The following is a 13,494-nucleotide window of genomic DNA, read 5'->3' as shown; positions in this document are numbered from 1 at the left end:
AAACAGGACAGGGAGAGCTATTTCAGGGGTGAGCAATCTTAGCATAGTTGGCTAAACTGAGATAAAGAGTTGTGGTTGGCTGAGAAGTGAGCTTCTCCATGCTTGGAGCACCCCCTGGCTGTGCTGGCTCAACTCTTTCTCTGGACACAGGCAGAATTGATCCGGGTTGCAACTTGCTTCATGCAGTTTCTTTAGCATGTTAAATTGCGCAACTGCACAAATGCTTCTTTCTGGCAGCAGGGTGTGGTGGCTTGGAGGCAGGATGAATGGATGAGAGCTTTCTCTCAGGCTGACTCCAGCAGCAAAAAGACTTTATATAAGCTTAGCCTGATTGTAAACCTGCGTGGCTGATAGTATCCCACTTTGCAAGTCTATTGGAAAACTGAATAGGAGTGTATTTTTGCACACTGCTACAATAGGGATGGGTTATTTATGTCTTGATGGAATATTTTTATTGTTTTATTTATTTTCACCTAATACTTCCAACCCTAACCCTAGCTCAGTTGGTTAGATCATGGTGCTAATAACACCAAGGTTGTGGGTTTGATCCCTTTATGGGCTATTTGCTTAAGAGTTGACATGATGATCCTTGTGGGTTTTTCTAGCTCAGACTATTCTGTGATTCTGAAATATCAAGGGAGATGCTTATGCTTAATGTTAAGCCATACTCAGAAATACAGATTTAATTTGATCAGAATTAAGTGTTTCTGTTTGTGAAGCACACAGATCCTCTTATGAACCAGGGAGTGCCTGATGGCATTTACACATCCCTATCCAAGGATGTACACATGTACACACACAAAAATAACTGAGCATAAATTTACCAGTAAAAAGGTACTGTAAAGCTTTAAATACCCTCAACATACTATACATATTTTTTCACTGAAAAGGAACATGATGAATTACATTAAAACAGATCATTCCTTTTTCTAACACGTGATGTGATAAATCATAAAAGAGGATGTAAGTGGATAAAATCCATAGATTGTGTGTATTAGGGTGGGGTCTAGGGGTGACAGTGTGAGTGCAATAATTGTGTAATTAATGGTTATCTGGCATTGGCAAAAGTGATGGATGTATATAAGCATTTTTAAATCAGCATTGGCTGTGTCTTGTTCATTTTATGAACAGAAGTTGCATTCTCAGCGAGTAGAATTATTTGTCTTTGATTTTGTTTCAGTAAAGTTTCAAAACTGTATCACATACACAAAAAGAACAAATAACCATATAACCACCTATTTTATTCTGCTGCCTGAGAAAGTTCTTACACATCGAGAAAACTGGCAGAAGAACATCATGTAGGTAATCACTGCTAGTCAGCACAGCTTGAATTTCTAATACTAAACTTTGAAAACCTGACATACTGAGGTAGCTTCTTGTTCACTGTGTTTTTCCCCAGTGTCATTAATTTCAGGAAGTTCAGTTTTCTTCAGTTAAGGAATGTCTGAAATTTGTTAAGAAAAAATGTTAATCACAAAAGGAGTTGCAATGTCCTGATGAATTGCATGATCTAGGCTGCTATATACTGTATTGATGAATTGATTTTAATTTGGCAATGATGCTACAAAGTTTTGAGTAATTTCTTAATCTAGGGAGGGAGCTTCCTGAGGCTGTGCAATTCCTAGTGTGCACACATTTACTTAGGATCTGTAGGACTGGAGTCTTGGTGGGGCTCTGGGTGGAGTACATGATGGCTTGATGAACCTGTGCTTAAAGAATTGTAATGAGAGGCTGTTTTATGTTTGTCTTTTTATTTCTCTTCTTTTTTTTTTCTTTTTTGTTTTCTTTCTTTTGTTTGTTTGTTTGCTTTTTGAGGGGGTTTAAAGGTGAGGTATTGACTACAAATAAATGTTTGCTTTTACCTTAAGAAAAGAAGCACTCAGGTTTTTCTGGACAATATATTTTTTCCTCTCTTGCTAGTAGTATCACCTGTATTCTAAATATCTGCCCTCAGAAGAAAAGAGGCAGTTGCTGAACATCAGGGATCTGCCTGCATTGCATCTTCAGTTAGGCATTCTGCCATTACAGATTTTCCTCTTCAAATTTTCAATATTACTGCCATTCCATTATGTAAAGTATAGGCTGACTTTCTGTGGATGTCATGAAGAGCAATCATGAAATCCCAGTGAACTAGTTCTGTTTTGTCTCAGAGGAGGAAGGAAGTATTTTTTCCCCTAACTCTTTCCTATGAAATACAGACTTGAACGTATTTTACTACTGTCAGTATTCTAAACCTGTACTGTTGCTTATCATAAAGGACATTAGTGTATTTGTTGCCTACAGTTATGTGCCTATAGACAGGCTTGAAAGTTTTAAAGCAAACAGATGTCAGTGTGGCAGCAGGGCCTCTGTTGGCCATAGCTGGGAGTGTACCTGCTCTATAATTAGGTTGTACTGGCTGTGTCTTTTGATTTTGTGAACATGTTTGTGGCTGTGGCCATTCTTGCCCCTACCACCACTTCCGTCCCTGTCTAAAACTTCTGGATCCTATTGATTTCCTTTCACCCTACTATCTGCTGCCTCCCTTCTCCCTGGGAGTTATGCATCATGCTAACTGTGTTAAAGTTTTGTTGGCTGAATGCAGTCCTTTGCATGCTTTGTTTTGCTGGAGGTTTTCCACTTGTCTTTTCAGCCTTTGTGTTAAGCCAAGTGCCTTCCTTGCAGGCACGTCCTCCGGGATAGAGCAGTGGAAAGCTGGGGCAGAGGCCCTAACACAGGTTCAGGCTTGCAGAATTGACTCTGTGATTGTAGTTTTAATATGGGGAAGGCATGCCAAGAACCTGGTTGCCAAATGCTTGGTGTATGGGAGGATGGGTGATGGCCCCTGGGAGTAAGCTGAGGGGCAGGCAGCACATGCAGTTTTTGCAGAGGGGTTGATGGCTCACTGAAAGACTGGAGCTTGCAGAAACTGAGTAGGTTACTTCAGCCAGAAGCATAGGTGGCAGGAAGGTGGGTGGCTTCTGTGGCAGTCTGGAAAGGAAAGTGGAGGCTAAATGGCGGCAGGACAGAGCTCTTCTTTTGTAGGTTTGGAGAAGGAAAATATTGCATTGGCATGATACCATTTTGTTCCATAAGGGCTAATCAAGGAGCTCTGCCTCTGTGTAGTCTTTAACGAGTCCTTGCTCACTGAGTCAAGGCAGCAGCCAACCTGGCATTAGTACACATTCCTTCTGTGTATTTGCCCTTCTGTGCCATCTCTGTCCTCTTGTTTTTTCTCCTAAACATTGTAGGATTTCTGCTTCTCTGTCACATTTTTTCCTAGCAAGCCAGTCAAGCTTAGACCTGTGAGGCTTAATGAGGTGTGTTGCAGCAGATCTCACAGGCATGTGAAAAGGTCAGAAAGGGTGCTGGGGATAAGTGGATCTGCATTATTGTCGTGCTTGCCTGAAAAGGGTAGCAGATAACTGCCACAGGGAGCAAGTGAGTCTAAAAGGCTGACACAGGGAGTTTCTTACTTTATATTCATTGTGTGTTGACTGCCACAGTGCAAAAGGCAGCATAATTGCATATAATCACATTTCCTCAAATCCCAGTGGCTTCACTCATGAATGTTTAGTGTGGTCATGCCCCTGAGCAGTGAAGGCAAGCATGGTATTTGAGACAAACATGCTATCACAGGTGCTCCTGACACAGGGCTGAGTGTGCTGCTGTAAATAAGCAAGTTCCTGCTGTTCTAGCCTGAATGGAAAAGCTCTCTTGTGCCTTTGTAAAAGTTGTGCAGGGAATATGGACATTGGGAATGCTTTTTTCCCCTCACCTACATGGTGCTATTTTGCCATCAGGTGACTGGACACATACCAGACTTCAACACAGTATGTGATGGAAACAGGATTAAATCAGCCGTGTTTATATTCATGTGTAGGTATGGCCTTGAGACCCAGCCTCAGCTCTTCTGTTGTTCTTCGTAGTATCATTGAAATGCTGCTGAAAATTAGCTTTTACAGATCATTGTCATATTTTGTGAACGCTTTCCTCCTAGTTTCTGCTAGGAGAAATGTAAAATGTTTCCATTTGCATTTAAAAATAAGGCTGTTTTATGGTTGACATGCCTGTCAGAAGTACCAAGAATATACCCACATATATGTAAATCAAGAAAGATTTTTAGGTTCTTGCTCTATAAATCATAACTTTGCTGGCTTTTTTTAGAAGTCAAATTTTACCAGTAAGCCATACCAGCAAATGTGTCTTGGTGGGGTGGAGGCATGGGCTGGGGATATTGTGACTTTCAAGAACCTTTTGCTTTGCTTCTTATAGGGTGGAAACACTAACAGGAGATAACACTGGGCTGCAGGTGTAATAATCCTGGACAACTGGTTGTAGTCATTATTTTCCATTAGCGACCTAGGTGATAGACTAGATGATGTTCATGAAGTTTGCAGCAGGCAACAAGCTGAGAAAGATGCAAGTATGTTGAAATATAGTATGGGGTTTCAGAATCATTCTGACAATGTGGAGAAAATATCCCAAGTAAAGTAAAAATTCTGCTCCTGCAGAAAATTCTGCAGATACGCAAGATAGTTGAATAGGAATTAGTTTTCAGAAGTGATCTGTGAGGTTTAAGATACCACAGTTGCTGTTGGAGGGCAGTGGGTATCCTGTGCTGGGAAGCTGATATTTTGAGCTGCAAAGCATGCAGCATTATTCTATCCCACACAGAGCTTACAAGGCCTTATATTGAAGTGCTGTGTGTTGATGTCGATCAGCTGGAAACAGATGACAACTTTCAGCTGCTTGGAAAATTGGACATGGTATACGGAAAAATATTTACTGTGCTGGGGTTATTTATTTTAGAGAGGGAAAGGCTGAGGGGTGTTCATGAAAGTCTTCCAGTGTGTGGAACATCTGCCATGAGTAGGAAGCAAAATGTTTTCTGTGTTATTGGAGTGTACAGTAAGATTTAATGTATTTAGATTGGATCAAGGGAATTCATCTCAGACATGGTTGAAGCGGTGTCTAAACAATGTAGCAGAGGAGTGTGTACCTGGGAGTGTTGTGAAATCACTGTCAGTTTTTAACAAAGATGAGACAAACATGTGACTGGAGCAATAGGAGTAATATAGGTATAATGGACCTCTCTTGGGGAAGAATGTGTGACCACTTGACTTTCCTAGCACTCTTAATAAATGGTCATTATGTCCATGGGATTATTTGCTCAAACTTTCTGCTGAAACTTGATTTCACATGTTGGAAGAAAGTACTGTCTCATCATGGACAACGTTATTAATTTGTACTTGTCTGTAATGACAGAATTCCTTGTGGAAATGTGCATAGGGCTTTATGAAAGCATAAGACAGATTGAAAAAAAAAAAGATGCAAGCTTCAAATTTCTTGAGGTTTTTTGGGTTTTTATTTTGTTTTGGTTTGGTTTTTGTGTTTTTGTGGTTTTTTGTTTGTTTGTTTGTTTTGTGTGTTTTTTGTTTGTTTTGTGTGTTTTTTGTTTGTTTGTTTGTTTGTTTGGGGTTTTTTTGTTGTAAGTCTGATGGCTCTCTTTCAGCTGCTCACCTCCATTTGGAGCACTTGTCTACTTGTTTGTTTAATGACAAAGGGAACCAGAAGGTGAATTAAAAAAAAAAAAAAAATTGAAGCATACATGGAGTAGCCTTACAGAATTGTTGGGAAGCTTCTTCTTCAGGCATATATGTATTCATGTGCATGATAAGGTCTTAACAAGGAATCAGTTATCAACCAGCCAAAACAGAGCTTGGTAACTCTGTATTAGTTGTTGGTAGATGGGTATAAGGTTTTGAGAGAATCCAGCTGCAGGCTGGACTGTGGAATCATGAATTTGTGCTTTAACTTTTTGAAGGAGATTTTCAGATACTATCATGATCTTAAAAACAATTCCATAGGTGTTTTTTATGTCTTTGAGGATTTTTATGTTTTCATTCTTTCGACAAAAAAAAAAAAACCAAAAACATACAGGAAAGCTAAATGGCATCAGTTAGCACTGAAATATAGCTTAAATGAAGACCAGATGAACAAATGGTCATTAAGAGCCTGGTTTTGGGTTATCCCTGTGTAACGAGGGTCTTGTCTTTAAAAAGAACAACTGTTTAAACCTTGTGTAGTGTAGAACTCTTCAAAAAGTAGGTCTATTTTTGCCACTCATTTTTAATGCTTTTTTTTATGAAAGGCAGTGCAGACTGAGATCATAATTGTTATTAACATGTTATGATAGCTTTCTCAAGCTCTTTACCATTTTTAGTTTAATGTCTGTTGACAAGATACTTTATTGGTTGAGATATTTTTATGGCTCTCTAATTTTTGTTTTAATTTTTTTTATTCTTACGGAAATATGGTAGGAGATTGTCAAAATCTGAAGTAGCTGCTCTGGGAGTTTTCCATAAAAAAAACTTGGCAAAGGGCATGCTGTGCCATTGTATTGATTTTGTATGGTGTGTTGTTTTTGAGCTTGCACAGGCAGGTGTGAAAATGATGCTGCCTACTCAAGGGAGATGGGGTACAGGTTGGTGGAATATGAGGAAGGCTGCCTTAGCAGATTGCTAACACCTCTAAAACCTCTAACACCTCTGGCTGGTGTCATCTATAGTAACAGTTAAAATTATATTTAGACAAAGAATAGGGAACTTTTTCTCTCATTCTTTGGCCACATAACTTCGTTATTTTTATGTCTTCTGAGCTCTCAAAGTTGCAGGATCAGTCATTATGAGTCCTGCTTTATCTAAAATGCATCTGTTCTATACACAAGGAGGCTGTCCTGGCTGCAGGGGAAGTTTAAGAAGTAACTTGAAACTCACTGTGGAGGAACGGAAGTGGGTGAGGTTGCGAAGAGATTTTGCCAAATCTTGGCTGGTGGGTGTTTATTGATTCCTTTCGTCTGCAATGTTTTAGGATCAGTGTTTTTAGTTAAGATGTTCAATGTGACAACCTGTTGCTGGGTTAACTTACAGCAGTTCTGTTATTTCTAAAGTTTAATTAACATTGCTAATAAACACATTCTTTTGATCCATTCTGTTTTTTAGCAATACAGACAATACCATAAAGCTCTCAGCAGAATATGCAATTAATTTATAAAAAGTTATTTTAATATATTTGAGTTTGAGTGCTTTCTAGAACTGTAATTTCAAAGCAAGTCCCTTGCAGAATCATATGAGTTAGAGCTCTAAATAGACTCTGTCATATTTTGCAAGACCACCTAATCTTTTACTGTGTACTCTAGTGACACGTTAATAAAATGTGTTATTGTAAATTGCTTATTGGTATCAGATTTATCAGATTGACATTTAAAGGATATGCCTTTAAATGTCAATAGATCCATGATGTTAACAGGCCTTAGGGCTGGAAGCAGTTGTCTAGTATGTCTTTCTGTCATGGCATACCAAACAGTCACGCCCGTACCCTGAGAGTTCGTGGTGCTTTGTGCTGGCATGTATTGAACACAGGGACATGCAGGTTCTACGGAAATTTACCCACTGCCCTGCAGTGACAAAGCATTTATTTCTGCATGCCATGCTGAGCCCATTGTGCAAACTGAGGTTTTTGGGTGCGAGTGAATGCAGACACCTTCTGTCATAGGCATCCACTTCCTCTGTTCCCTAGGAAAACCGACAGGACAGCCCACCTCCTTCTCCTTATGTAAGCTGACCAAGATGAAGCGTTCCTTGCAATTACAAATCGGGCAATTATTGTGAGTTTGAGCATATGAGTGAGACATACCCGACAGGGATCGAAGGAAAAGGATTGCTTTCTCCATCTGGTCTTGCTTCCTTAGCTGTGACCTATCTCAGGTACTAATGGGAAAAGTAGGAAGTAGCCAAACAATCCTGAATAAACTGTGCAGTTATATTAATATGAAGAATACTTTCTGATGCTTTCTGGCAGATAGCTAAAGCATGAGGCTTGCTTTATACACATTGTGTTGGTCTGTCTCTTGACGTCAGGTAGAGGTAACAAATGGGAAGATTCATATTTCAGACTTCTTTTTGTCTGCAGTAATAATCTGCCCAGGCATGCTATGTTGAAAGACTGTAAAAAGAGATTGTGTGTGTGTTTTTCACCCCATTCCTCTTGTGCTGTGTTTTGCATCTCACTGATGCCAAGAAGCAGTGTTGCACTTAACTGCAGTGTTGCACTCACTGCAGGATGCAGACATCATTCCTGCTAGAACTCCTTTATAAACTGTGGTGCTACCAGTGATGCAGCTGTGCTTGCTGGAAATGCATGGATGTGTGAATTGGTGTGGTAAACAGATTAGATGACAGAAATTCAGGTCATTATTCTTTGAGAGTTGATTACTAACCCTAGAATACCTTTGGAAAGCATTAGCCAAGAGGCCTGCAGATCCAAAGGGTGCATTGACTTGTTAATTGTATTAATATAATTGTGGTTAAGTGTTACAGAATAATGAAAGCCAGTGGCACCTGCATTGTTAATGGTGTTATTGTGTTACCATTATTAAGGGGAAAAAGCAGAAATAGTCAACATCTGCAGAAGAGAGGGACTTTGAAAGCATATAATGTTAATAACTGTGCTGTGGAAGTAACATCTTTCTGGTTTGTGTTTCAAGGAAATAAATATTCTCTGTGCTTTTCTGGTTTTGCTTGGTTTTAACCAGATGTCTGAGATTGCTAAACTAGAGACACCTCAGTAAAGACATAAATGAATAATTTGAGCCATGTTTTCCTACATCTTGTTTTATAAATTTACTCTTGAACTAGCTATGAGGAGACCAGGGTTTGCATTTGCAAAGGAATACAATGCTTACAACCCTTCAGTGCTGTGAGTGACTTTTTGTTTGGAATTCTTTCCAGATGAGACATTTTCTTTACAGAAGTTGTGTCAGTATAGGCAACATCTGCCAGTATTTTCAGGTTAATCTACATTTAGCTTTTGTAGCAAGAATAATCTTTCTTGCTAACTTCCGCTTCCTTTCTCAACTCTGTGTTGGTGAGATGAAATCTAAGAAGTGCAAAATTAAGAGCAAACAGATGTTTTGATCAAGCTTGAAGTCAGCTTTCACTTGCAAGGCTTAATCTAATTTAATTGCTGCAGTTTTTTGCCCCCAGGTGCATGAAGCAGATCCTGTTTATTCCTGCAAAAACTGTAAGACTGCAACAGTGAAAAAAAATTGATCTTATACTCGGGATTCATCTTTTTTTTCCAGTAAATCACAATTTTCTAAACTTCTGTCTGGATCAGGCAAAATGTATTGAAAAAGAGTTTTTGAAGTCAAGCTCTACAGCTCAATCTCAGTGTAGAGTAATTAACCATTGATGTAATGTGAGGTGCTTGCCTGAGTCAGCTCAGGGAAGATTTATCATGGTCACAAAATAGCCCTTTGATGCAATTGTTTATGTTTAAGTGCCTGTACGCAATTGCCAGTCCCACTCAGTTTTGTTTTAGACAAGACAAGCTGCTGGTATTGTCTTCTTGCAGGTAAAATGCACTAAATGCTCACCTGTTGTGTTTCACGAAGCAGTGTTTAGTAGCGACAGAATATTTCTTTGCATGTGGTGATAAAAACCAAACAAAACAAGTGCCTTTGTTGTGGACTTCTGTTCACTTCAGCAGTAAAATTTGCCTTATGAAAGTAGTGTGTAAAATTTGTATTGCACAGTCTTGATGGAAGCATACCTTCACCTCCAGAGCTAGGCCTTTTGCTAGTTTCTGTACAGAAACAGTTCTATTCTAACAGTTCTAACAGTTCCAGAATCCATCCTGATTCACTGTAGTTGGCTGTCCTCCTCGACACGTTCATGCTGTCTCCTACTCTTTGTGCCTTCAACAAAAAGTTAACAGTTTTATAGAAAAACAAATAGTACTCTGGTGCAAGCTACGTGTGCATGTGCTTACACAGCTAACAGAATGAAGCAGCAAACTAAAGGGTGGTATCCACAATGTTAAGCCCTTTGAACATCCTTTAAGGCTTAACTAAAACTGTAGTATGTCTGTACACAATCACAGTTTACCTGTCAAAATTTTCTTTCTCCATCAGAAACAACTTTCCAGCAATTGAAGAAGTATTTTTATCACAGACAAAAGATATTTTTATCAAAGGATTTTTAAGGGAACAGATCTTGGTTTGAGAGGTGCTGAGCAATGGGAATAGGAATCTGCCTGTTCCTGGCAGCTAGGAGAGAGCCAGGAACCTGTGGCTGTAGTACCCCGTACTCAGCTGCTCTCTTGTTGAATTTCTGTTCTTAAGTGATTGTCTCCAAACTCAGTAATGAAAAAGCATGGCAGCTTCACCAGCTTCAGTGTCAGAGTTGACTGTTAGACCGTTGATTCTTGTACTGTATTTTTCAAGTTTTAGAAGTCTTCAAAAACTGATGTTTTGCTTGTGTTCTGAGTAAAATTTGAAAAACCTGTCTGAATGTGCTGTTCAGATTTGAGCACCTAACTGATCTTTGTGCCCTTGCAAATCTGTGCACTCACCCATTGTGGTTAGTGAGATGGAATTTAACTCTTTTGATTTCATTCTTTCTCTTTTTTTTGGGAGGTAGGAGAATTTACAAATTTGTTTCCAAAACTGCTTATAGGATGCTTGCTGGGACCTCAAGTTAACCTTCACAATCCAGGTGTCTGTTATGTTTTAAAAATTCAAATGCATAGCTCTGTGTATCCTTTAAGTTTGTTTTCAATGCTTTTAAATGAAGGCTCCAGATAATATATAACATAAATTTAAAATACCTTCCAGTAGAAATATGTAGGAGATATAAGAGATGTAATTGAAAATTTAATTATTCATTTTTACTATGTGGTTGAAAAAACAATCAAGTTCACCAAATCCAGTTCAGCAGTTTCCATAACTAGAAGATTTCCCTCTGTCTCTAATACCCGGTACCTGTGAACTCGCTAATGTCTCCCAAAATTAAGCCAAGCACACAAAAAGCAGCAGCTTCATCTGGTCCTGTCTTTTGACTAGTCTCTAGAAGTTGTCCATCCACAGAGCAGGTCCAGAGTTCTAGCAAAAATAAAATCATGTGGTTGACTTTATTATATTATGTACAGGAAAAGTAGGTGGGCGAGACAAAATATTCTAGCTCTAAAATTACTAAAAGTAAGTACTTGTACTTTGCTTTTCTTCTTTTTTGTAGAGCATTGCAAAAAATGCTACTCTTCATAGAACAGTTCACAGTATATATTTATTAAAATTGTAATCTCAGAATAAGACAGAGTCTAAAGAGAGAGCCTAAAAAAGGAATATAATTAAATTATAACCAAAATCCCACATAGCAGCACTGATCTTAAACTGTCTTTATGAAGTGTTGTGTAGTGGTTTAAGTAATGCTACCTTTAATACTGAAATTAATAGACTTTTCTACCATTTCTAGGTTCGGCTTTCAACTTGATATAAACTACAGATGATATCCCTTTAAAATTCAGGTGCAGATATGACAGAACCAAACAATGACTTCTCCTTTTGTATTAACCTTTGTGTTACAAGAATATATTTGTTCTGAAAAGCCTTGGCAATTAATTTTCTCCATTAAAGAACAGCCTGCTTTTCATTCAGCAGTTTGCTATTCTATTACTGCAGAAACTGTTTACCACGGAAGGGGATAATGTGACTTAAAGAAGATGGCTCAATCCTATTTGGCAGGATCGGAGGGGGTGGCGAACGCTGGGCATTTGCCGAGAGAAGCTGTGTGAAGCATAGCGTGTGTTTAGCGCGGTGGGCTGGCGTAGCGAGGGGGACGCTGCATCCTTCGAGGTGCACCGTGTGCCTGTGTGTGTGTGTGTGTGTGTGTGTGTGTGTGTGTGTGTGTGTGTGTGTATGTGCGCCTCTGTGTGTGTGTGCGTGCGTGTGTGCCGGCGCAGTGGCTGCTGCTGCGGAATTCCGGGGATGAATTACTTGGCGTGCACAACTGAAGGTGCCGTTCGCTCCGCCGAAGCGGCGCGGCGTGCGCTGCCGCTAACCTGAGAGAGGCAGCCTGCGGCTCTGCGTGACAGCTCGAGGTGGAAGGAGACCAACTTGCGGTCCTCCCCCCGCCCCCAAGAGATCCTCAGTCCATTCCTTTATAGTGGTTCATTTGGCTCTCTGTCATCGCCAGAATGCTGCCCGTGAATGTGTGTCATGATTACAATAGAGTGTGGTAACACATAACAGCAATGAAAGCCCAGCGGGAAAGGCTACAAATTCCAGGGCTGACCTTGGAGTAAGTATTGTCTATCTTTAATATTTTAATGGTTTCTGCATGATGCCGGCTTTTGTGCAGTCAGGAGCTTTTAACATACGTTTGTGCTGACAGCCTGGGAGCACTGCAGCTCCAGGTTGAAGGAGCACGTTTTCAATGCAATGCAGTTGGTTTCAGCAAATGTGTGAGCCTGGAGCCAGGATATTGCAGTGTGCTTGGAAAGAAAGCGTTTCTGTATATTTAAAGTTACTGAATCTCAGTGCATGAAGGACTATCAGCTTGTAGGAGAAGAATCTGTCAGTAGGCCATGGTGTCTGTCTTTCTCTTCAGCTCTCCGTTGCTGTTTGTTTATCCCGGTGCTGCCTTTTAGAAAGGCCTCTTTCTGTGCTGAATAATAGAGAGCACTGCAAGAGATTAAACCATTATAAAAATACTGTTTGTGAAAATTCATCAGGAACAAGATATATTTTACATACGTAACTGCACTAATGACCTGTATTGACATTCTGGAGGAATCGTGATAATTTCTGCAGTAAGTATGTTTACCTAATTTAGCAGTGTGTTTACTTATACTTGCTTAAAACTGATTAACTAATTTGTGTGCTTTCAGCTGTTTAGAGAGTAGCTAAATGAACACGTGTAATTTTAATGTATAGTGATAGTAAGTGTAGTCTTTTATTTATAAATGCCAGCATATATTTACCCCAGAAATGTTAGTCTAAGCCAAATATATATTTCTATACATACGTACCTGTAGTCTACACTGACATGTCAGGCATGTATGTATGCATGTTACAGCCATGAGAACTTACTAATTTTATCTAGGTAAATAGATAGGCTACGTCAGATCCTTTAGTATTCCCTGGGACTGCCCCATTCTTGCTGGATTAAAAAATCCCAACAAAACCCTGAATGCTGCAGATGCCTGCAGTAAAGTTATTTAGCTATGAAAGGTATTCTCTCTGGCATCTGCCATGTGTTAAATAGAGGACTATAGGTAAGTGTGCAGCATAGCAAATAATTTATTCTAATAATCTCTTGAAGGTGACAGAGGACTTTATTTCAAGGAACAAATGTAGATGTCATACTGGTTCTCCAGAACTACATTTGTGAAATGTCTGAGAAATTCTGGATTTCAGTCAGGCATCTTCTGGTAAGAATAGTGTGTGTTAATTGTGGGCAGGCTAAGCTCCAGATATTTTTCTGAAATAACCATCTTTACTAATTTCTCATGAGTTTTGGAGGAGGGGTCTTATCAAAGATCTCATTAAAATGGTTTCCATGAATAATTGATAATTATACTTCTTTTGAAATGTGGCAATTGAAATATTTTTAAGTCAATCTTCACTGAATTATGTAATCATCATGTGAGAGCAGCATCACTAGCTGCAAAGGA

The 13,494-nt window shown here is 39.3% G+C and overlaps 1 protein-coding gene across 3 annotated transcripts in view; it reads left to right on the top strand.

Moving 5' to 3' along the window:
• MAST4 (microtubule associated serine/threonine kinase family member 4) overlaps positions 1–13,494 on the top strand; it is a 284,359-nt gene that overhangs the window by 138,854 nt on the left and 132,011 nt on the right. For 2 of the 3 annotated variants that reach the window (XM_054281790.1, XM_054281782.1), the window contains exon 1: positions 11,807–12,119. The exons of the other annotated variant lie outside the window; for it this stretch is intronic. In XM_054281790.1, coding sequence (XP_054137765.1) covers positions 12,073–12,119 — 47 coding nt within the window. In that variant the 5' untranslated portion in view covers positions 11,807–12,072. Of the gene's footprint in view, positions 1–11,806; positions 12,120–13,494 lie in introns of those variants that run through there. 3 annotated transcript variants of the gene reach the window in all.

Source organism: Melozone crissalis, unplaced genomic scaffold (assembly GCF_028551555.1).
Source record: "Melozone crissalis strain CALT ecotype California unplaced genomic scaffold, PUWL_Pcris_2 ptg000005l_1, whole genome shotgun sequence".
Classification (NCBI taxonomy): Eukaryota; Metazoa; Chordata; class Aves; order Passeriformes; family Passerellidae; genus Melozone; species Melozone crissalis.
This window is presented reverse-complemented; position numbering and strand designations above follow the sequence as displayed.